This window comes from Cyclopterus lumpus, chromosome 9 (assembly GCF_009769545.1).
Source record: "Cyclopterus lumpus isolate fCycLum1 chromosome 9, fCycLum1.pri, whole genome shotgun sequence".
NCBI lineage: Eukaryota > Metazoa > Chordata > Actinopteri > Perciformes > Cyclopteridae > Cyclopterus > Cyclopterus lumpus.
Genome location: NC_046974.1, coordinates 21,776,691 through 21,798,919, shown reverse-complemented (window position 1 = coordinate 21,798,919; position 22,229 = coordinate 21,776,691). Strand labels below are relative to the sequence as shown.

Sequence of the window (22,229 nt, the reverse complement as noted above, 5' to 3'; positions counted from 1 at the left end):
CTTAAAAGATATCAAAGAAGAATTTCATGCATCCTCCATGTAATGTAAAACAGTCAGTAGCAATCTATAACAAAATGTAATGAAAACTATCCACTTAAAATACAAACAATAATACAAATCTAATTAAAGGAATAACTTCTGAGTTTTCTTTAGTATTGTCATATATCTGCAATAATGACTTCTGAGTAATATCTAGACTTTTAGAATGACCATTTTTCAAGCTCAAAAAGCGCAAACTCTATATTTCCCACAAAAGCATCTTTTAGTTTGACCTCCTCCCGGCCCGGTAAATGCCCACCATCTTTCAAAATTCCACAACCTCAGTTCACAATGCGGGCTTTCTGTTAAAAATATCTAAGATGATGTCACTGGGGTCAGACAGACTTCCTCCAGAGCCACACACACACACACACACACACACACACACACACACACACACACACACACACACACACAGTTTCTCAGTATCTCCAGTGACTACTAAACTTTGTGTCTAGTGTCCCTTTGATGTTAACATTGAAATTACTGAGAACTGGAGTTACGTGCTGGCCAAACAATGTGACATCATAGGGTGTAATAATCTGTCTGGTCGGCAACAAAACTTCTTTCCAAAGTAGCCTTTGGGAATGAAACCACTGATTAAAAATGAAATGCCCTTCAACTCGCTCACCATCCCGCCCAAGTCCTTAACACATATGGTCCAATTAAAAATCATTGGCTTCCAGAGACGGAAAAAAAACAACTTTGTTTATTCTTCTAACATATCTCATAATATACCTATTGTTTCTTCATATCATATATATATATATATATATATATTTTTTTTTTTGTTTCTTGTCTCTCAACTGGTCTCTAAATACATAACTTATTCAGGAGGATGAGACACGAGACAAGTCTCATGTTGATTTATTTTATTGGAATACATTATGCATCAATGCTAACATATACATAGAATGTGAAACAAATTTTTGGTTTTCAAAAGGATTTTTTCATTTTATTTGTCAAACTATTTTGGGGGGGGGGGGGGTATTTTTCTTCTCTTTTTTTATATATATTTTATTATCTTGAGGGTAGCCAAATTGATAAGAATGTATAGGATTTATATAAACATTATGCTTCTGCCCATGCCTTTTCAGCCATATACTAGATTGTATATATAGGCTATACTTATTGTATTGTGTAACATGGCTGAATAAAAAATAAATTTAAAAAAACATGTTGATTTAAGTGTTGTTTGTCCTCATGTTGTGGCTCCGGAATGACGACCTCACGCAGTAGATTACTGTTTAAACCACCTCCGATTCTACTCGCAGCCTTCCCTTCACGCCCTGCGGCCACACCTACGGGGTGTGGGGGGTCAAAGTGTGGGTCGCGGCAGGTAAGAGGACAGAGCGCGTGTCCTTATTTAGAGAACGCGTCCGGCGCGTCACCGCCGCCGACTCCCAGCGCGTTGCGCATGCCACGACTTTGACAAGTGCGTGCGGCTCCATTCAATCGGCTCACACCTAATGGACTCTAAGGACGACGATGGAGTTCTCCTGGCGGAGCGTCTTCTTCACCGTGATCATCATTAGTAAGTTCTCACTTCTGTTCTTCACACTTTGAGCCTCGATCCTCCCGAAGAGTACAACTAAAAAAAAGAAGAAGACGCAAATCATTTTCGCCAAACGAAAATGCGAAGATTCTGATATAGTTTTCATAACCTCGGTTTGTTTGGGACTTTTCAATGTGATTATGAAATGGGTTTTTTAATACACTTTACACGCACCTGCAGAGCAGCCCCGGTATGCAGCCTTCTACTGAACACACATCTGTTTGGACATGTCCACCTCTCGTGTTTTTTTTCCACCCTGCTTTTGTACACGCTCCCGATCCAAAGTTAACCCACACGGATAGAATGCTTCATGTCCCAGAGTGCATCGCGTGGCGTGTGATGCCCACTACTCCACGAGACGTTTCATTTGCATGTTGGAAGTTGGAAGTGTTTTTGTTGTTGTTGCAGAGCAAAGTGCTGCAGGTAGGCAGGCTGTGCAAGTGAAGGTCTCTCGAGTCCAGCACCCATCCACATTCCTCCGCCTGCTGGGAGGGAGGGGAGAGGGGGGTGATGGGGGGGGGGGGGGAGGTGATAGCTGAGCTCTGCCTGTACGGGCTTGTGTGTGTGATTCTGCAGGAAGACTCACTCACTTTAGTATCTATACTCCACAAGAGTTCCGGGATGCGCAGTGTCTATTGTGGCAATTTGCAACACTCCATGATGAGTCCGGTTTTAGTGAGCTGCCATGAGTCAAGCTGATGTGGGTTTAAAAAAAAAAGAAGAAAAAAGGTACATGATTCAGCCACTAAAATCCACCCACTTCACTCAAAAAGAGGAAGTCTGGATGGCTGGTGTTGTTGCTGAATGCTGAAAGGTAAACCATGAAACCTCTCCCCATAAACAACCAGAGTCCTGATAACAGTTTTGTTTTGACTTTCAGATACACAAATAGCCATGCAAAAATGCTAAATACTGTATATATCAGTATTGTGCATTTTGTGTGTGTGTGTGTGTGTGTATATATATATGTGTGTGTGTGTATGTATGTATGTATACATACATATATTTACTGTATGTGTGTATGTATATATGTGTTTATATATATATATATATGTATTTATACAAATATGTATATGTCTGTATATGTATTTATGTAAATATACATATATATGTATGTATACATACATATATTTACTGTATGTGTGTATGTATATATGTGTTTATATATATATGTATTTATACAAATATGTATATATGTCTGTATATGTATTTATGTAAATATACATATATATGTATGTATACATACAAATATGTGTGTATGTGTGTATATAAATATGTATGTATGTATATGTGTATACATATTTATGTGTATGTATGTGTTTTTATGTGTGTGTGTGTATGTATATATATATATATATATATATATATATATATATATATATATATATTTATTTTATTTTTATTTTTTTTGATGTTGTTCAGTGTCACTGTCATGCAACTCTTTCTTCTCCACCAGCGGACAGAATCCGGCCCTCACACTCCTTTAATGTCGGCACCGCAGGCGCCAAGATTTTCAGCGGGCTGGCGGAGGAGGAGTTTGGCTACGCGGTCCAACAAGCGACAAACCACCAAGGCAAATGGTATTGATGCTTTGCTTAATTTTTTGCATTTCCTTCACAAACATGTGTCTTGTCCATGGTGCGGTGTAAAGCATTCAAGTGGCAATCCGGTTAATCATTCATTGAGTTAATATTTCTTTGAAAGAGCAGTAAAGGGGCAGAAGATAATAAACATCCGCAGGGTACGTGAATGTTACGCAGAGAGAAGTTTTATTCTCGAGCAAACAAGGTGCAGACACACGTTCAGAGGGCCAACCCGTCAATACAAGCCTGTGCACCAGGCCGGGGGTGGAATTCCAGGTAAAACAAGGTGTGGACTTTCTTCACAGGGATCAGTCTTGGTCCAGACTGACTGAGTTTCAAGCTGTTGACTGCAAAAAAAGAAGAACAAAAAACCCCAAATATGCTCTAGTCTACAGTGTTGACATCTCAAGGCTGTGCAAGTTGTTGGTGTAAAGCAACCGGCATGTTTCTGAATCTTTCAGCTGATTTGTGCATTTTGTGTCACGTTCCTTTCCTGTAGAAGTGCCTATTTTTGGAAAATGAAAGGCGTGTCGCCGTGCAGAGATGCACCTGCTTATCAGCAGTGTCTAGGTATTCTGCAAACCACTGTGCTATGCCACACCACCACTGAGCCCGAACTGGTGGCGACGTTGGAGCCGACCATTGCTTCTCTTAATCGCCACCTATTCGTGTTGTTGCTTTTGGCAACGGACACCATGGTTTAAAAAAAAAAAAAGAGATGCTAACTCGGCTGTTAGTTTGGCTCTTCACAAAGATTATTTTCCACAAAGTCCTCCAAACCCTTCTTTTCCTTTTTTAAGACTGTCAGGAAATGTATTTTAGTCACTTATTGCAATTATGTGCAATATAAATCCAACGTAGCCACTGTGCAATATCAATAATTTTTGCAATCCAGTGCGCAATTATTCAGTCCGATTACATGATATTGAAGTTTTTGAAAAATTTTGATTGTACCTTTTACTGTGTGATTACTTATTTACTATACCTTTTTTTTTATTTTATTAAATTTTGTACTTCAATCAAATAATGATCTTCCATACAGCGCAACCACTACTATTTTGGTCTCAAAAATACAAAATGTAATGAATAATAAATTCATCCATTGCTGAATAACATGGAATAACAAAGACTCCAAGGTGTACAAAACTGTAGAAACGCGTAGTTTTGCTCCGTTGTTTCTGTTTGACCTGAGCACGCGTCACACAAACCATCACTGCCCCGCTTGAAGCAACATTTCAGTGAACAGTAACCGAGCCTCTCAGGGACGTCTGTATGTGGTCTGAGTCACTGTCTGTCACTGTCTGGACTCGTTTGACCTTGTTTGACCCTGTTGGGGGGGGGGGGGGGAGGGGAGAGTGATGACACTGTGGGGAAGAGGCCGTCTTCATGGCATTATTGGGTCTTACGTATTTCCTTCACCGGTGGTTCTGAATTTGGTCTCAATCTTAAATAGGTGTGGGGGGGGGGGGTAGAGTGTTTGAAGTTGATTCTTCCTGTCTGTGAACTCGTAGAAACTTGTTTGCCGTTTATTAAAACATTAAACGAATCACACGTTCGACTCGTTGGCACACACTTCCTGTTCCAGAGTGATGTTAATGCTGATCTTCTGTATCGCTCTGGCGTTACGATCGGCCCACTGCGGTGACGTTTTCAAAGTAGCAAATACCACGAGTCAGCATCTGTAGATTAGACTTTGTGTGACCGCATCGGAGGATTGTGGATGAGTCTCACGGACTGCTGCGCGGGCAGACGGCCGAGCACTGCGCACAGGAACCTTCAGCGATGAGACTTTTGAAATGTTTTATTTTGCAGGCTCCTGGTCAGCGCCCCGTGGAGTGGTTTCAGCCGAAACAGGAAGGGGAATGTTTACAAGTGTCAAGTCTCGGGCTCCAGAAACAGCTGTGACAAGCTCGACCTTCAAGGTATACACAGTCTGGTGTCTTGTTGTTTAACCTCTGACCTCTCCCACCAAACATTGGCCGTGCACTTAAAATGCCTCCGCAGAGCAGTGCCTTAAAACAAATCCAGGAGGTCTCCAGACATTTGGCTTTCTCTTCGTGTTGTTTTGTTCACACAGCTCATGATGAGTGTGTACATTCCAGATTCAAACAATCTGAACTTTAATGTGAGAGCTAATTTGTTGTCCTTGACACGTCATCCACAGATTCCGTTAGTATCCCCGATGTTAAAAACGTCAACGACGAGATGTGCCTGGGTTTGACTCTGACCCGGATGCCTGCAGTCAATGGTTTGATGGTACGATTTATGATGATACCAGCTTTGGTGGAACGTTGAAATTGTTAGTGCATGTTTAGTAACGCAGCCTTTTGAGTGACTCCTGGATGAAGTCGTGGCCTCCTTTTTGAAATTCACTTAAAGTGCTTTTTTTCCTTGTGGAAAGAGGTGTGCCTGCGGCTTTGGTGAATAGCTGCAGCAGCAAGCAGTGTCGCACTCAGCCACGGCACTGACCACAACACTTTGAATATGACATAAGTCCAACTTGCAATCAAAAACTATTCATTTCACTGTTGAGCCCAGATGTGAGATAGTGTTGGGAGCTTTTAAAAGTCTCCTCTCGTCTGATACAGATGTGCGGCCCTCTTTGGGGACAACGCTGTGGCGATCAGATCTTCTACCCAGGAATATGTGCAAGACTGAGCCCCCTCTTTCAACCTCAACCCGCCTTCTCTCCTGCCATCCAGTGTAAGATAGGACTTTTTAAATACATATCTATATATATATAGATATGTATTATACATATATGTATATATTTATATATGTATATTTCTATATATATTTATGTATATGCATTTATATTATTATACTTCCATTCATATATATTTTTTATATATATATACATATATTTATATGTAATTATATATATATATATATGTGTGTGTGTATGTATGTATTTGTATATATCGGCATTTATTTTTTTATACTGTATTTAAATGTATATTTATATTTTTCCATTCCTCACCACTGCTCAAATGTTTCACTATGTGTCTCTCTAGCATGCGGAGGGCCGATGGACATCGTGATAGTTTTGGACGGATCCAACAGCATTTACCCGTGGGCTCCAATGAACGAGTTCCTCCGGAAATTGATACCTGCACTCGACATCGGGCCCAAAAGCACACAGGTAACGTCACGTCTCATTCACGGGGAGATTCAAGGATAGATCAAGCAGGGGATGTCCTCGTGGTCATTGTGCTGACGGCTGTCTGTGCTTCATCGCGCCAGGTCAGCGTCATTCAGTACGGCGTCGAGTCCAAGTTTGAACTCAAACTCAACGAGTTTAAAACCAAAGATGAGGTTTTGGCTGCGGTGTCCAGAATCACACAAATGTACGGTTCTTCTACCAACACCTTCCACGCCATCCAATACGCCAGGTTGGTGCTGCAGTAAAACGGCCTTCTCTGCATATCTGGTTATTTGTTTACTCATGGGTTTGATCTGTTTACTTCTTCTCCTCATAATTACTATGCTGTTCCATTCGTTCTGCATTTTTAAAATCTCTTATTCACAATTTGTATTATTTCTTTTTAATGATAAAACCACAAACAGTAACTCAAAAGTGCCCACTTTGTCTTCTCTCTTCAGTCAGTGGGGTTTCCATGAAAGCAACGGCGGTCGACCAGGCGCCGCCAAGGTGATGGTGGTCGTCACCGATGGGGAGTCTCACGACAGGTCTTTCAGAGAAAATGTCCTTGCCGAGTGCGAGAAGCAAGGCATCACCCGCTTTGGTATCGCTGTAAGTGATGCTCTGCCATTTACTACCAATTTTCTATATATATATATATATATATATATATATATATATATATATATATATATATATGTGTATATATATTAGTGCTGGGCAAAAGATAAAAAAATTTAATCGATTAATCGCATGTTTTTCTGTGATTAACTGCGATCAATCGCATTATGCGCAAAATTCAAGCATCAGCAAGTTAACATACAGAATATAAATCTGTTTAAAAAAAATTCTAAACAGTTCTAGCACAAAAAAAAAACACAGCTATAATTTACTGTGCAGGGGACTTTTTAGTCTGTAAAGCCTCTGAAACAATAAAGCAGTTACATTGACCCCGCCGCCATCTTTGTAGTTTCCTATGCTGCGATCACACCAAACGTGTTGCGAATATTCGCAACACGTTTGGTGTGATCGCAGCATGAGGACGCTCCTCATGCTGCGATCCACTGGTTGTTTCAATGCTGCGTAACGCCTTTAAGACGTACTTCATGCGCGAGCAGTACCTAATAAATATATATATATATATATATATATATATATATATATATATATATGTGTGTGTGTGTGTGTGTATGTGCGCAAAATCTACCTGTTATTGAGAAACGCCATAAAGTCCTATATTTATCTGAGCGTTCCATATCAGTGCACACTCAAAATAACAGGTGGATTTTGCGCGGCCGTTAGTTAGTGTCCCATTGTCATTTTTGTTATTTTAATGTCAACTTTTACAAAATGAGCAATGTGAATGAATGAGATGGTGCGAGATCTAGCTAGGCTAACAAAAGTGATGTTCCCAATGCTGTTCCTAATGCTGTCCCGGGAACTATTTTCTCTAGGCTACTGAAATGCGATACACAACATTTGGTGGCTACATCTATTTTGTGCTAAAAGGGAGCTTACTATTTACTTATTATTTATAATGTCGCAGGCAACTGTATTATAAAAGCAATAAGGTACCCGTGGCATTACTGTATCGTCAATAACGTCCTGTTCAAGGGTGTTGTTAGGCAAAGCCTTGAACAGGACATTATGGACATTATGGACTGTCTCTCGAACCTTATTGCTTAAGTATAGTATAACAGTAACATTACATTTACAGTAAATAAACTGCAGAAAAAAAATAATGTACTGGCAACTCTGCTGCCAGTATTCTAGGGTCCAATCAAGAAAATGCAGTAAATTACTGTAAATATGCATGTTGCATTATTACAGTAATATAATGTAAAGTGGATTACAGTGGGACGACTGTAAAATGAACCCTGGCGACCCTGCTGCCATTAGTTCACTTCTAATAATCTGATAATCATTCTTATGCCAAAATCTCACATGTGCATACATTTCTGATTGGTTTGATGTTTGGATGTGTTTAATGTTTTCACCTGGACCTGTTAAGGTGGCCAGGTTTTGGACACAGAGGCTGAGATGGGAGTTAAAGTCAGAGGTTCATTGGAAATGTCCAATAGCGTAAGCAGGCCGGTAGACAGGCAGGCAGAACTCTGGAGCTGGAGTCGGGGCAATAATCCAGCTGCTGGTCCTGAGCAAGAAGACAGGCACGGTTAGGACATGGGATCAACAGGACGTTTTCAGAATCTAAATAGTTACGTCTTAGCGGCAGCTAAAACTAACTCGAACTGAGTCTATAGTCCGGCGCAGACTGAGAGCAGGAGTGGAGCTTTTGAAGGCAGCTGGTCAATCAAGCCCCAACTCCAGCACACCAGGTTCACATCAGCAATTAGCCACCTACACACCAAGAGAGAGATAGAGAGGGAGTAGGCAGGTGAGGAGGAGGGCATGACAGGACCCATTCCTTGTTTTCTCGCTGCTATCCTGAGTTTGTGGTGTTTCCTCATTCATCTTTTCTACCTAGGTCCTGGGTTATTACACCAGAAACAACATCAACACAGACAACCTGATAGAAGAAATCAAGTCCATCGCCAGCATACCCAAAGAGAAGTACTTCTTCAATGTGTCGGAAGAGGCGGCCCTCTCCACCATCACGGGAGCACTGGGGAGCCGAATCTTCAACATAGAAGGTGCATGATGGGAATATTCCCCCTCTTGCTGTTGCACGGCCCGTAATGTGTAATTTACTTGACACCGCATGCTCCTTCAAACCCTCTTTCCAAAGCTCCTCACCCAAGCGAGTCACAACATGTCGGTCACAGCCGAAGTTTCCAAGAGAGATCAAAAGGAAATGTCTGTCTTTTTCACTTTGTCTGATTCTGGATCTGCCCCACTGCACTTGATTCTGGCGTTGACACGATTCTCTGTTCCCACAAGGCACCGGGAAAGGGGGCGACAACTTCGAGATGGAGATGTCCCAGGTCGGATTCAGCGCTCACTACGCCAGCCAACAGGTACGGAGCGCTGCCTCTAAATGTTTGTTTTTCAATCAAAAACCAATGAGGAACGTGGTTTAGTGGGAAAGCGTGAAGAAGGAAGTCCAGTGTGAAGGCCAAAGCATCAACAAGAATTTTGCCGGCACATATAATGTTTGTCTGTTTTTAATCTATATTCTGCCACACATCACATACGGTGATTCTGACACTGCGGGGGAATAAATGTCATGTTCCACATGTAGACTCATACACCACTGGGCCACAGGTCTATGCTATCAAAGCTATGAAAATACGTGATACTGATTAAATAGAGAACAGTAACCCCTGCAGCTATCAAAACACCGCCGGCGGGTTTCAAACGACAATGAAGCTGGTCACGGAGTCGCACCAGCGACCCCTTTCACAACAGCTGCACCAAGGCGGCCTTCTCAGCGGCCCTTTTTTTTTTTATTGACATGTTCTGTTCTCACACTGCCCGCCCTTTTGTGGTTTTTCATAATTTCCTTTGTTTTTACTGGGGAAAACTCTGTGGACTAACGTCCGTTTTTGATGCATTTCAAAACCCAAACCAAAAAGACGAATGCTGTGATCCGCGGTTGTGTTGGTATGTTATACGCTGACTGGTCTCTGACCTGTGCCGTTTAAGGATGTGATGATGCTGGGAGCAGTGGGGGCCTATGCTTGGAGCGGGACTGTCGTCCATCAAAAGGGGTCGAAAGCGGACGTTCTCCCCTTCTCGGCCTTTGAGGGAACGCTACAAGACAGAAACCACAGCTCATTACTGGGTATGCATTTACAGTTTGTCCTCTGCATTTACGTTTTTGATCCGGTTCCTTGAAAATCCTTGCATGAAACCACACATTAGCGGAGGGTGGCTGCTGGAACCTGCAGCCACCCTCTCAGCCTTGTTTCTGTACAAATGTACAATCTCAACAAAACTCTATTCTCTAAAGATCTGTGGCCTTTTCAAGTGGGAACTGATTGGTTGAAATCGCCAGCTTCTCAGCCGGCTCACCGCCGGTACCAGAGGCAGAACTTCCTAGAAAGATGTTTGCAGCATCTCTTCTGATTATTCTATAGAAATATTCAGTAGAAGCTTCAGGGTTAGAGCTACCAGATATTTAAATATATAATATATATATATTGTAACATTTCTAACACCATACATTATCTCCCTTTTTGGATTGTTAGGATAATTACTGAACCCTTTAAAATTATAATTAATTAAATTAAACTTAAAATACACGCGTTGTGCGTTCAGATGCATATTACTGCAGTGACACTGTTAAAAGGGCTGGCCTAAGTAGAGGGGTGGAAGACGTGTTCAGATTATGCACTAATTATTTATATAAAAGTAAATACTATGGTAACATTACATGTTACAATGTACACAACAATAAAAAGTTCTGCATTCCAAATATTACATAAGTTAAAAAAAATCAAGTAAACGTACACAAATATGTCAGAAGAAATTACATAAAGTATCAAAAATATGAGTTGTGTAGATTGCAGACTGTCAGTTTATTGTTGTTGTTGTTATTATCATATTACTGATTTGTTACTCCTGATTCATTTAAGTATAAGCAGCATTTTGATGTTGTAATTTGCAGGGGTAGACCTGATAACTACGTACAAACATCATAGTTTGGTGCCTGTCGTAATAAATAAAAAAATTTTTATTATATATATATATATATATATACACAGGCGTGTATAAACCGCTCTTCTTGGTCTCGCTGTTGTTGACCTCATTGTACGTGTTGAAGCAGGAACACTTACCCTGTTATTTTTCTTGTTATAGAGTTTAGTGAAATCGCTTACTTCCCAGAATAGCTGCACCCAGCCTACGCCTGCCTCGTCAGAGTAATGTGTGTTTGTGTGTGTGTGTGTGTGTGTGTGTGTCAACACCTTTTGTGTAGGTGTAAATGAACTACTAATTATAAAAAATAAAACAGAATACAAAAATTGAATGGAGGAGCAAAAAGTATAAGTAGCATAACAAAATGGAAATGCTCTATAGAGACCAGTACTTGAATACATTTAGTTGCCACTATTTAAGTAAAAAGTTGTCCCAAATTCAGATGTCGGCTATTTAAATGTGGTATTTACGGTCATTTTCAGGTTATTCTGTCACCACACTGAGCGACAGGCTCACAGAATACTTTGTGGCCGGCGCACCTCGCTCCAACCACTCCGGACAAGTTATCGTCTACACCGTCAACGCCCAGAAGCAACCTGCCATCATCGACTCAGAGAGAGGGAAACAGGTACTGACAACAGAGGGACGTGGTATTCACGTTTTTGTCCCCCTGGAACCTACTTTTGTACGTGTCGAAACAAATTAGACTCCTCGCCAGTAAACGGCTGCTACTTGTCCTAGATTGGGTCGTACTTTGGAAGCGTCCTGTGCCCCCTGGACGTGGACAGAGACGGGGTGACGGACCTCCTGCTGGTTGGTGCGCCCATGTTCATGAGCGATCTGAAGAGAGAGGAAGGCAGGGTCTACCTCTTCTCTGTCACCAAGGTGAAAAAAAACGGGCGATATTCTTATCGTAAAGATATTCTCAAAGCTGGATTTAATTTGTAGTTTTCTCGAATTGAAAGGAACTGTAGCGCCATATCCATCGTATTCTCTGTTGTAATGACCTGAAGGGTATACTGAACGAGCAAGGATTCCTCAGTGGTCCGCCCCCGACTGAGAACGCGCGCTTTGGGATGGCCATCTCTGCCGTTCCGGACCTGGACCTGGACGGTTACAATGACGTTGTGGTTGGAGCTCCGCTAGAGGACGACGGGAAAGGCGTCATCTACATCTACAACGGGGAGAAGAAGGCATTAAACAAACAGTTCTCACAGGTACGGAGAGGAATTCGTATCTGACTGACTGAGAAGGCCGTTTGTCCTAAACAAACTATAAACTATCTCATATATATATATATAATATATATATATATATATATATTTATTTATTTATTTATTTATTTATTTTGAACGATGATCATTGTTGATAATCTCTTCCAGAGAATCCTTGGCTCCAAACTGGATCCTCAGATGCAGTATTTTGGAAGGTCCCTAGATAGCTACAAAGATCTGAATGATGATACGATCCCTGACATCTCCATTGGCGCATATGGCAAAGTGGTGCAACTCTGGTAAGTTTGGCAACCTGTAATAAAGTGTGAGTGATCAGAAAGTGGGTAAATAATGTCATGATTGGCCACATTATATCATAGAATCGACAAGGATGTTTGTGATCATTTAAAACTGTACTTGGTTTTTAGGTCCAGAGGAGTGGCGTCCGTCTCGGCTAAAGCTTCTTTCAACCCCAATAAAATCAACATTTTCAACAAACCCTGCGACCTTAATGGACGCAAGCTTACGTGTTTCAACACCAACCTCTGCTTCAGAGCTGCGTTCAGGCCTAAGGAGCCCGTGGGACCCATTGGTAAATCTGATTACCCCTTCTCAAGAATAAGTAGATTCCTGTTACTTAAAGGTGCTAAATTCAGCAAACAACTATTTGCTATGTAAGGATGTATAAGTAGTGGCGTCCTGAGAAAAGAATGAAGTCCCTCTCCCTCTGTGTTTGTTGTAATCCAAGCTTCATCTTTTCCGTAGCTGGTCTGGCCGTGCGCCCATGTTGGTGCATGTGACTCCCAGCGTGCTCCACTGGCTAGCGAATCGCCGCCACTTTGCTCTTGCGGTTAGCGCAAGTAGCGTCGTCCTGATCCCACAACCCTGAATTTTGGGAAATTGAATTACAGTTTTGGGAAATACACTTTGCTTTGTTTACTTTCTTGCCGGGAGTCAATGTGAAGATCAAAACCACTCTCGTGTCTGTACGGTAAATACGAAGCAAGAGCCACAAGCTGGTTAGCTTAGCATAACACAAAGACTGAAAGCAGGCGAAACAGCTAGCCCAGCACTGTCTGAAGGTTAAAGAAATATCGCACTCTTCTTCTTTCAGATATATCCTACACTCTGACTCTGGACGCTGACCTGCAGGCTTCACGAGTGACGTCAAGAGGACTGTTCACGAAGAACAATGAACGCCTCCTCACAGAAAAAGCAAAAATATCCTCTGCGCCCCTGTGTCTGGACTACCAGGTTTATGTTCAGGTAAGGGATGAAAATCATCTGTTTTGCAGTCAGCAAATAAGACATAAGGCATGTAGAGATATTACTTCATATTTCTTTGTTGTTTTTTTCCCCCCAAAAAAAGGTATTTGGAATATAACCAGCTGATTTGTCCGTGTATGGTTTCTTCAACAGGAGGCGCCAGACTTTGTCAATTCCCTCAGTCTGAAAGTAGAGATTGAGCAGCAGAATGCAGATGTGAACCCCGTCCTCGATATGTCGTCTCCAAGTGCCTGGGAGTTCTTTGTAAGTGACTTGTACAGTACACCACCTCTCTGAATCGCTGTTTTGTTTTGGTCTTCAAAAAGGTCCACAGGAAACCGATCAGGGGACGAAGACTTTAAACGTAGTTGTTATGTAGCAGAATCGTCTGCGCGGTCATTTAAAATGACACGGTGTGTGATCATTACTGGCTTTTCAAAACGTTTAAAGTGATTCAGTGAAGTCACGTGAGCTTGTGTTTCCCAGCCACAAGATTAAAGTCCATCCAGTAAATAGATAATGGATTCCCCTCATGTGATGTGAGTTTGCTGCTCTGTTGTCCTTTTCAGGTCCCATTCACAAAAGACTGCGGCTCTGACGAAGTGTGTGTCAGTGATCTGGTGCTGAGTGTGAAGACGGACACGAAAGCTTCCAGGTGAGAATCACTGACCTTGCTTGTGTAAGATGTAACCTGTCATACTTACTGTCCATTTATATGTACAGTTTAGATGTAAAGACAAGATAATACTATATGTTTCATGGTTTCGCTTGTGTGATGGTACTGGTTCTTCAGGATAAAGGATTTTTGTTGTTGTAGAAATAATGCTGCTTGTGACTTTGTCTTGCTTTACTCTGAGTCCCTTGTGAGGCGAGGATAATCGATTATCGTAAAGCTCGGGGTTGGTGATCGTTTTTTAAACACTATCCAACAGAAAAACCTGGCCCAGAGTTGCCAATACTTTTCCGATGAAAGAAGTTAGCAGCGCTTGCTTGCAGACCCTTTCAGGTCCTTTCAGGCCTCCCTTTCGAAGGCACTCCCCCAAAATCATCATTATGAACGTCAACACAACCAACATGGCTATTATTATTAGTACCAGGCGGCAACCTCTGGTTCTGCCCGAGTGAAGCCAATGTGGAAGTGTCTTAAAACGTGCATTCTCTCTACTGGCCAGCAGGGGGCGACTCCTCTGATTGCAAAAGTATCTGGTAGCAGAGTATGCTTTAGGGTGGGGCTACGTCTCTAAGTCACTCCTCAGAATTCCAAATATGGTAATTATTTAATCCGGTCCTCATTCAGTCTTTTTACAGTCACAGATACCAGATGATACTTTTTTTGTCAGAGCATTTGATTTAATGATTGCTGATGTCATGAAAGTTTCAACAAATACAACAAATGTTTTTGAAGAAGATTACCAACCCATAACTTTGCACACACGACGCCCTCTCAGTGCACACAGATCACATTGTCTGCCAGTTAGAACAGTACAGTCAATAAATTATACCCAAGAATGTTTGTTTTTCTTCTGAACTTTAACTTTTAAGTGTTGCTTACTTCGTCACAAATATTTAACTATTTTAATACATATAGGTTTCTTTTTTCCTGGGGCTTGAATTACTATGATGTGAAACTGATTTTTTGTTTACATCAAAGTCAGATGCTATAATGATTCTCGACGACCCTGATCCATCCCATATTTACTCTGACATTGTACATCGTGGTACACATTCAAAGCACCTCCCATAGGCTGTACTGACCAGCTAATATTAAAGTGCAGTGATCGCATGTGGTTTTGTAGCTGCCGTGGAGTTTTAATGTCTGTGGATTTGGTCGCGTGTTGCGTTTTTGTGCTAAAGGACGTATTGTGCCTTTTTTAGGGTTCGTCCGGTCAACTTCATTTTCAGGTACAGCGTGTCTCCACTGTATTTACGGATGCTGATGAGAAGAAGAAAAAAAAGAAAGACAAATGCCGACAATCTTTAAAACAATACAAATAAATCCCCCACAGCTCACGGTGGGTCCCATCTTTGAGTGAACTTTGGGGAAAGATCACTTTGAACGTTCCTTCTTGTTCCGATACTGTAAGCCGAGCTCTTGTGTTGCAGCTCAGCTCCCGTCCTGGTCAGCGCCAACAACCAGGAGCTGTCGTTCAATGTCGTCGTGAAGAACAGGAAGGAGAACGCGTACAACACTCAGGTCTTGGCGACATACTCGGGCAACCTCTTCTACTCCTCTGTCTTCCCTCCCGTGAGTGGAAAAAGTTGCACATCACACCCTAAATCAATGTATGATCACCAAATCCGTGAGCACTTCCCCGTCCCCCTCACGTGTTGTTTGTGTGATAAAGCCACATGGCAGTTATTTACTGTTCAGATCTATGGATTCACAGACGGACGGAGTCAAATGCACCGCAACGCAAACGCAGACCGTCACCTGCCAAGTGGGATACCCGGCATTAAAAACAGACCAAGAGGTAAGTGCGAGAAAAACACAAATAGTCATATTTTTGAACGGATTTCTTTTTGGCCATGCAAATGTGTTTAACTGTCATTCAATTGCAGGTGAAATTTCGGATGAATTTCGATTACAATCTTGAACAGTTGCAAAACCGAGCCGAGGTGAAGTTTGAGGCCAAGAGGTACGCTTATATAGTTATAAATGCAATAAAAGATTGTGACTGTTAATCAAAATGGTCAACTCTGTGATATTGTTCTGTACCTTCTTTTTTTTTCTTCTTTTTTTTTAAACTAATTCTCTACAGTGATGGTAAAGAGGAAAGACCTGCAGACAACACGGTGGACATGTCCATTCCTGTGCGATATGATGCGGGCATTGTTTTATCGAGGTGATTCCGCTTTTTGTTACTTCCATTTTGTGTTTTATTTTTTCCTCATTTTAATCGCACCGTTGATCAAACTCCTGATCGCTGTGCTCTCTTGGTCCCAGGCAGTCCAACATCAATTTCTACGTGGCAGATGCCGCCGTTCCCGTGGTAACAACGGTGAAAAGCCTCGATGACATCGGCCCAGAGTTCAACTTCACTGTGAAGGTGCGATTGATGAATGTCGCAATCTAATTCCTCATTGTATTTGTTATGTGTTCGTTATGAAGAAATATATCAATTAAAACAAATTGCATTTGAAGGTTTCAACAAGTAACTTCCCTGTCAGCCTCCTGTATCTGACCATCGCTCTGCCGGTGACCACGAAAGGTGGAAATCCGCTCCTCTATGTCACCGGTGTGGACACGCAAGCAGTGAGTTACCGGGATTCACCAAACACCAGGCGCTTTTTAAAGAGTTTAAATACATACATTTATAAATGCATTCATAAATGCCCTAGTTAATGTTGTAGCTGTAATTCAAACATTAAAGACTTTAAAACTATTCTATAATCTGACGCTCCACAAATAAATATCTAAAGCCAAGTTTAGTTTAAAAAAAAAAAAAGAGAAAATGTCTTTGACTTTTAAGCAAAGTGTGTCATGTGGTGATGGAGAACACTCTCCGCCTGCAGGGCGGAGCCGTCAGCTGTGACTCCAGCGGCCTGGTGGATCCTCTGAAGATCGGCGTGAAGAGCCACACCGCGTCCTTCTCCGAGGAGAGTCTGAGAGGCACGGAGAAGCTGGTCAGATGTTCTCACCGACGCACATTTATGTCAACTTATTTTCACGTTGAGACACGAGCGAGGCGCACTACTAAACCTAGAGCTCATTTCTCAATATTGCGATTCGATAACGCGGTGAAATATTTTGCACAGTGATGTTATATTATATTCTCCTATATCTGTGGTTTGATGCATATTCATTCGCTTTATATTTTCTATCAAACTGAATGAATCATTGAGTTCATTGTTATTCATCTTCATGTTTTATGTGTTGAATATTTTACTTTATTTTAGTTAAGATTGTATTAATACCTCTCCTTTGTATACCTCATTAATCAGCTCAACTCATATAGTTTAAACTAATATCAAAAAGTTGAACGTACATTGTTGTCTTGTTTTTTTAAATAACCCCGATGCAGAATAAAAGTCTTTTTTTAATTTATTATTGCACTGTAATGTACTGTTGTAGTGTACTGATTTGTTGTTGTTGTGTTTTTGAACTTGCAGGACTGCAAGAGCGCAGAATGCAAGTACATCAAATGCATCCTCAAGGACACGGAAACTAAAAGCGAGTACTTCGTGAAGGTCAAAACGAGGATCTGGAGTGGCACGTTTATCTCGGTATATATATATATATGTCCAATGATACATGTTTATTGATATATTTCTTTACTGCTGGTTGTTTTGTCTGCTCGCATCGACTAAACTAATTTTAATGGCGCTCTCACTTGTGCTAGGCCGCCTATCAGACCATTGAGCTGACCTCCGATGTCGACGTCGAGACCCCGAACCCCGATCTGCTCGTCATCGGCCTCAAGCGGCTGCCGGTAAGATTTCCGTGCTTCGCATCGGGGGAAGATTGAAGAAGGGAGAGACTTCTGTCGGAGTGGGCGTAGTGTCATGTGGCATCAGGCGTGACACAGACCATGACCCCCGGCCCTCCTCTCTGTCCAGGTGGTGGTGACGATCAGCAAACCCGGAGAGAAAGCCGACGTTCCAGTGGGAGTGATCGTCGGCAGCGCGATCGCCGGACTGCTGCTGCTGGCTCTGGCCGTTGGGCTGCTGTGGAAGGTGATGTACAGGATGAAGTGAATATTCATAGAGAATAACACTGATAATAAACCCGATCTGTGTTTTCATAGAAATGCGCAGCTTCATGTCTATGAATTCAAAAGAAATCTTGACTTGTAAACTGAATCCCTTTTTACTTTTCTAGTTCGGGTTTTTCAAAAGAAAGTACCAGCAGCTTCAGATGGAGGCCGATGAAGACGAGCAGAGCCACCCGCATGTAGACGAGGTGCTGTGAGCTGAGGAGACCCCCCCCCCCCCCCCTACACACACACACACACACACACACACAGCCTTCTCTCCTCACTGGATCGTAACCAGTGAGGAACACTGGCAACACGTCACTGCTTCTGCAAACGGACTGCGGCTCAATCACTGGACGTCGGGCTGATTAAATGGAGGCTTTTCAGTTTGTGGATAACTAGCATTTGGACCTCTGTCCAAGGGTTCCATTTGTTTGTTACAGGGGATTATTATTACTTTGTTTTGTTTGTTTAGCTTTGTGGACTGTACATTGACTGGTTGCTGTTCTGCACTGACTTTGTAAGAACTGTATTTTTTTCGCGGATGAAGTTTAGTTTTACACTGTAAAGGCATCTAATTTACCCAGTGCCTTTTGCTCTGAACACTTCAGGGCAACATGGTTGAGAAATAGCATTTTTTTTTTTTTTATAATGCAAATGCGTAGCACAAACTGCTTTGCTGTCTCTTCTGGCACTCGGGGCTTTTTCTTGCCGAAACAATAGCTATCCTGTGACGAGTGAAATCTGTCGCTGTGTTTGTACTGTACATTCTGTAAGATAAAATGATTATCGTTCATATTGGGTTTTATAATATGAAAAAATTAGAGGCAATATGGGTCAATGGAATAGCTGTTGTTTTTGTTATTGATGAGTTTTTTTGTTTACCACTAGTGGCACAACTTGTCAGGTGTGTACATTTCAGTAGCATATTGTGTTTTCATTATCTGCAGATGATTGTTTCTTGATTAATGTTTTATTTGCCTATTCAATTTCAGAAAACCGTTTAAAAACAAAAAGATTGGCTTTTTTGGATCTCACGTTTAAAAAAAAAAAAAAACTCAAAGCAGTTGCTTCATCTTTAATATCGTTTCGCTGCAGAGGGGAAACGTGTCGGAGAGGACGCGTGTCACCCAACAGGTTCATTCACATCTCATGTGTATTGGCGGACCTTCTCCACAAGGTGGCAGCATGATACAGATGACAAGTTGGCTTTCCCACTGCTCTGGCGATGACTCGAGCCCCCTCATATCAATCAATATATTAAGACCCATTTTCGGATTGTGTTTCTCCTGTAATAACTAACTCTCTTCGGACCACTTATCCTCCAAAATAAACGCACAAGTACAATTTAATTCCCCTCTCAAACTCCATTAACTTCCTCGCGTTGTTTGGACTGTCGCGTTCTGCCACAGTCGGGTTGGTTGGTCCGTCCCTCGACTGTGTCGGAGTGTGAATGATTGCCTTTACTTTTCAAAACGGGCCAACTAGCAGCATCTTTTCTAGCATTCACTTTTGGCAGGATGGACATATGCGATGTATCTCTAATAAGTAACATATTATTTTGTTTTGCCTTTTTCCATAGTTGATGAAATGTGATACAGGTGGGGAAGTGTGTGAAAACACCTTTCATCCCCGCAGATGATTGGCAGTTACAGCCAAACAAACTTGACCCGTGGCACAATGGGATGAATGCTCACACATTGCCCCCCCCCGCCCCACACACCCAAAAAGATGATGTCATAGTAAATGATTTGATAACTGTTGTCTCTTTTTATTTGGCGTGACTGTGATCCTTATTTTTATTTCTTTTTTACACATATCCTTTTTAAAAGATGTGTCATTAACTTTTCTTTTCTCATTTATTTCATTTGATGTAAAACAATAATGTTGTCATGCATGTTCTGAGCAGAATGGAATTTGAGGCTTTTTAGCGCAAAAAAATATATAAATAAATAAAATGAAAAAATGATATCCTCCCCTATTAGCATCAACCAATCATTGCTGCGTCATAATCCGCGACAGTTTACGTCAAAACGTGCGCCGCGTGGGTCCCTCTGATCAAAAGTCAGCTGCGCAGCCTGGGACTCGCAGCACTGCCTGTCCCCGCTGCTGGTGCCATTAATGGCTCCAGAGGGAGCGCAGCCAGCACTTTAAACTTGATACAGCGGAGGCAGAAATGGAGTGTTTTTATGGAAGCTCCGACTCCACAAAGACTCTGATCCCACAAGTCACACACACACAGACACACACACAATACACACACACAGAGACACAAGCCACAGACGCTGCGTCGTTTGCCAGACATAACTCATAACATTTGTGTAGATTTTGTCAAAAGAAAAAAAGGTAACGGCGTGATGATTCCCAAACATGGAAACTGCATGCCAAGGTTTATACACACTCCTTGTTTGGTTTTGCTCATAAAATGTTTATGGTCACCAATTTGACATTCTATTGTTTTCAATTCTTAACTCACGGCAGGAGGAGTGGGGGACGACGACATGGCATAAACAATAACCAAATGTTCACTGCAGATTAGAAATAGCCGAATTGGGAGAGTGGACCTCCTCGAGTGTGGCATTCAAGTGCAGCATGCGCCCCTCGGACGGATCGTTTTTTACTGACTGGTTGCGTCAACACATTGTCAAATCTTCAGACATTTCACGAGGATATAATATAATCACCGCATGGCCAGAAAGCGCGTCCTCGAGAGTGCGTTCTGCAGCAGAAAGTTCCCCCGGTGTACGGTGTGACTGCGCGTCAGCACCGAGAACGGCGGGGCCCGCACGTGCGCCGATATTTGCCGCAAGATCATTTAAAAGAAGCTCACGAGAGTGCAGTTTCATATTCTGTGTACTGAGGTATACACGTTTGAATAAAAATAAATATTGCAAACCTTTGTGTTTGCAGGTGACCTGTTGGCTTCAAAGCGTCTCCCTTTGGGTGTCAGATGAGAGCAGATGGGTGGGTCCTATGCTGAATCGTAACAGCGGGAATATGATTGCACCGTGTATGATACTGAATGATGATATTTTTTCATCGTACATTCTGTGTTTTAGTAGATTACTTTTTATTGGAGAATCACTTTCTGTTTGTGACGTCTAGTCCTCTGTTTGTGTTAATGCTCGTTTGTAATCAAATCAAATCAATAATCAAAATAAAGTGAGTGCAAGACAAGTTCTAACAAGATGAATACAAGTGTGATGGATGCAACACAAACTGGTGATATATTATATTATTTTTGCTTTTTTTGTATGATCTGTCTCAGAACACAGCCCACAGGTTGTATTGCATGTATTCTCATATTTTGTCGTGGCGTTTCACCGGAATATAGCCACACACAAAGAAGAACGCAGCCGGGTTGCAGTGTCTTCTTCCCCGCAGACAGATAATGAACTCCCCGGTGTCTGATTCACACTTTGCTCTTTTACTCCGGAGAGCTGTAACCAGAGTTCCGCTGAAGAGGTCGCGCAAGGACTTCTGACGGAGTTCAGCCTTTGCGTCAGTGAGTGGAGAGCCGTGCGTGTGCGCGTGTGTTAGTGCGCCCCCACGCGCGTGTGTGTGTGTGTGTGTGTGTGTGCGTGTGTGTGTGTGTGTTTCATTCAATGAAACGCAACACCGCGCTCCTCTGTCTGAAGCCTCTTCGGAAACAGGTTTGATTATATTTAAAAGCTTGACCCGGGAGAGAAACCCAAACAACTGTCTGTTCTAATATTAGCCGCGCGGCTGCGGGACTGTTATGAATTCTATTATTGTCTGAGGGCGCGGATGTATACCAAAAAGGCAACTCTTATCAAAAGATTTACACTTTTGTCTGCAGTTGGTGGAAAAGAATATATCAGTTACCGACAAATAGTGCCCCTTAATTTAAAGGACTGACTGTACGACCGGAGAGGCGTGCTGGCTGTGGGCCCGTTTGATCAGACGGTAACAAAGCCTCTGATATATGAGTACAAAATGACCTTCATTATGGCTGTTATTATTATCATTAATATTCATATATATTGTTGTATGTATGACAGCTTTAAAGGCGCACGTGCGTAAAAGCGAGTTACCCGCGTGACACGATGATAACCAATTAATAAAAAATGAAACAGTAATAATAATATTCTCCATCAAAACACAAATCCACATCAACTT

The 22,229-nt window shown here is 41.9% G+C and overlaps 1 protein-coding gene across 1 annotated transcript; it reads left to right on the top strand.

Annotated features, from left to right (window-relative positions):
• The first annotated feature begins 1,431 nt into the window (after positions 1-1,431).
• itga2.2 (integrin, alpha 2 (CD49B, alpha 2 subunit of VLA-2 receptor), tandem duplicate 2) lies at positions 1,432-18,935 on the top strand. Its single transcript, XM_034542164.1, has 30 exons — positions 1,432-1,573; positions 3,051-3,174; positions 4,990-5,099; positions 5,342-5,433; positions 5,766-5,880; positions 6,192-6,319; positions 6,421-6,569; positions 6,781-6,931; positions 8,805-8,970; positions 9,218-9,294; positions 9,923-10,061; positions 11,398-11,543; positions 11,657-11,800; positions 11,929-12,132; positions 12,298-12,428; positions 12,558-12,721; positions 13,244-13,395; positions 13,549-13,659; positions 13,965-14,050; positions 15,499-15,640; positions 15,783-15,866; positions 15,955-16,031; positions 16,155-16,238; positions 16,340-16,442; positions 16,538-16,648; positions 16,909-17,019; positions 17,506-17,619; positions 17,736-17,825; positions 17,953-18,069; positions 18,215-18,935. Exons 1-30 carry the CDS (start codon positions 1,528-1,530, stop codon positions 18,302-18,304), a joined length of 3,558 nt encoding a protein of 1,185 aa, XP_034398055.1. The 5' UTR covers positions 1,432-1,527; the 3' UTR covers positions 18,305-18,935.
• Positions 18,936-22,229: the final 3,294 nt, after the last annotated feature.

Excerpts from the sequence above, each read along its gene's own strand:
- itga2.2 (XM_034542164.1), top strand. The coding sequence starts at position 1,528 with ATGGAGTTCTCCTGGCGGAGCGTCTTCTTCACCGTGATCATCATTA. Across the intron at positions 14,051-15,498 it reads ACGGACACGAAAGCTTCCAG|CTCAGCTCCCGTCCTGGTCA; the intron begins GTGAGAATCACT and ends CTTGTGTTGCAG. Across the intron at positions 16,239-16,339 it reads GCGGGCATTGTTTTATCGAG|GCAGTCCAACATCAATTTCT; the intron begins GTGATTCCGCTT and ends TCTTGGTCCCAG.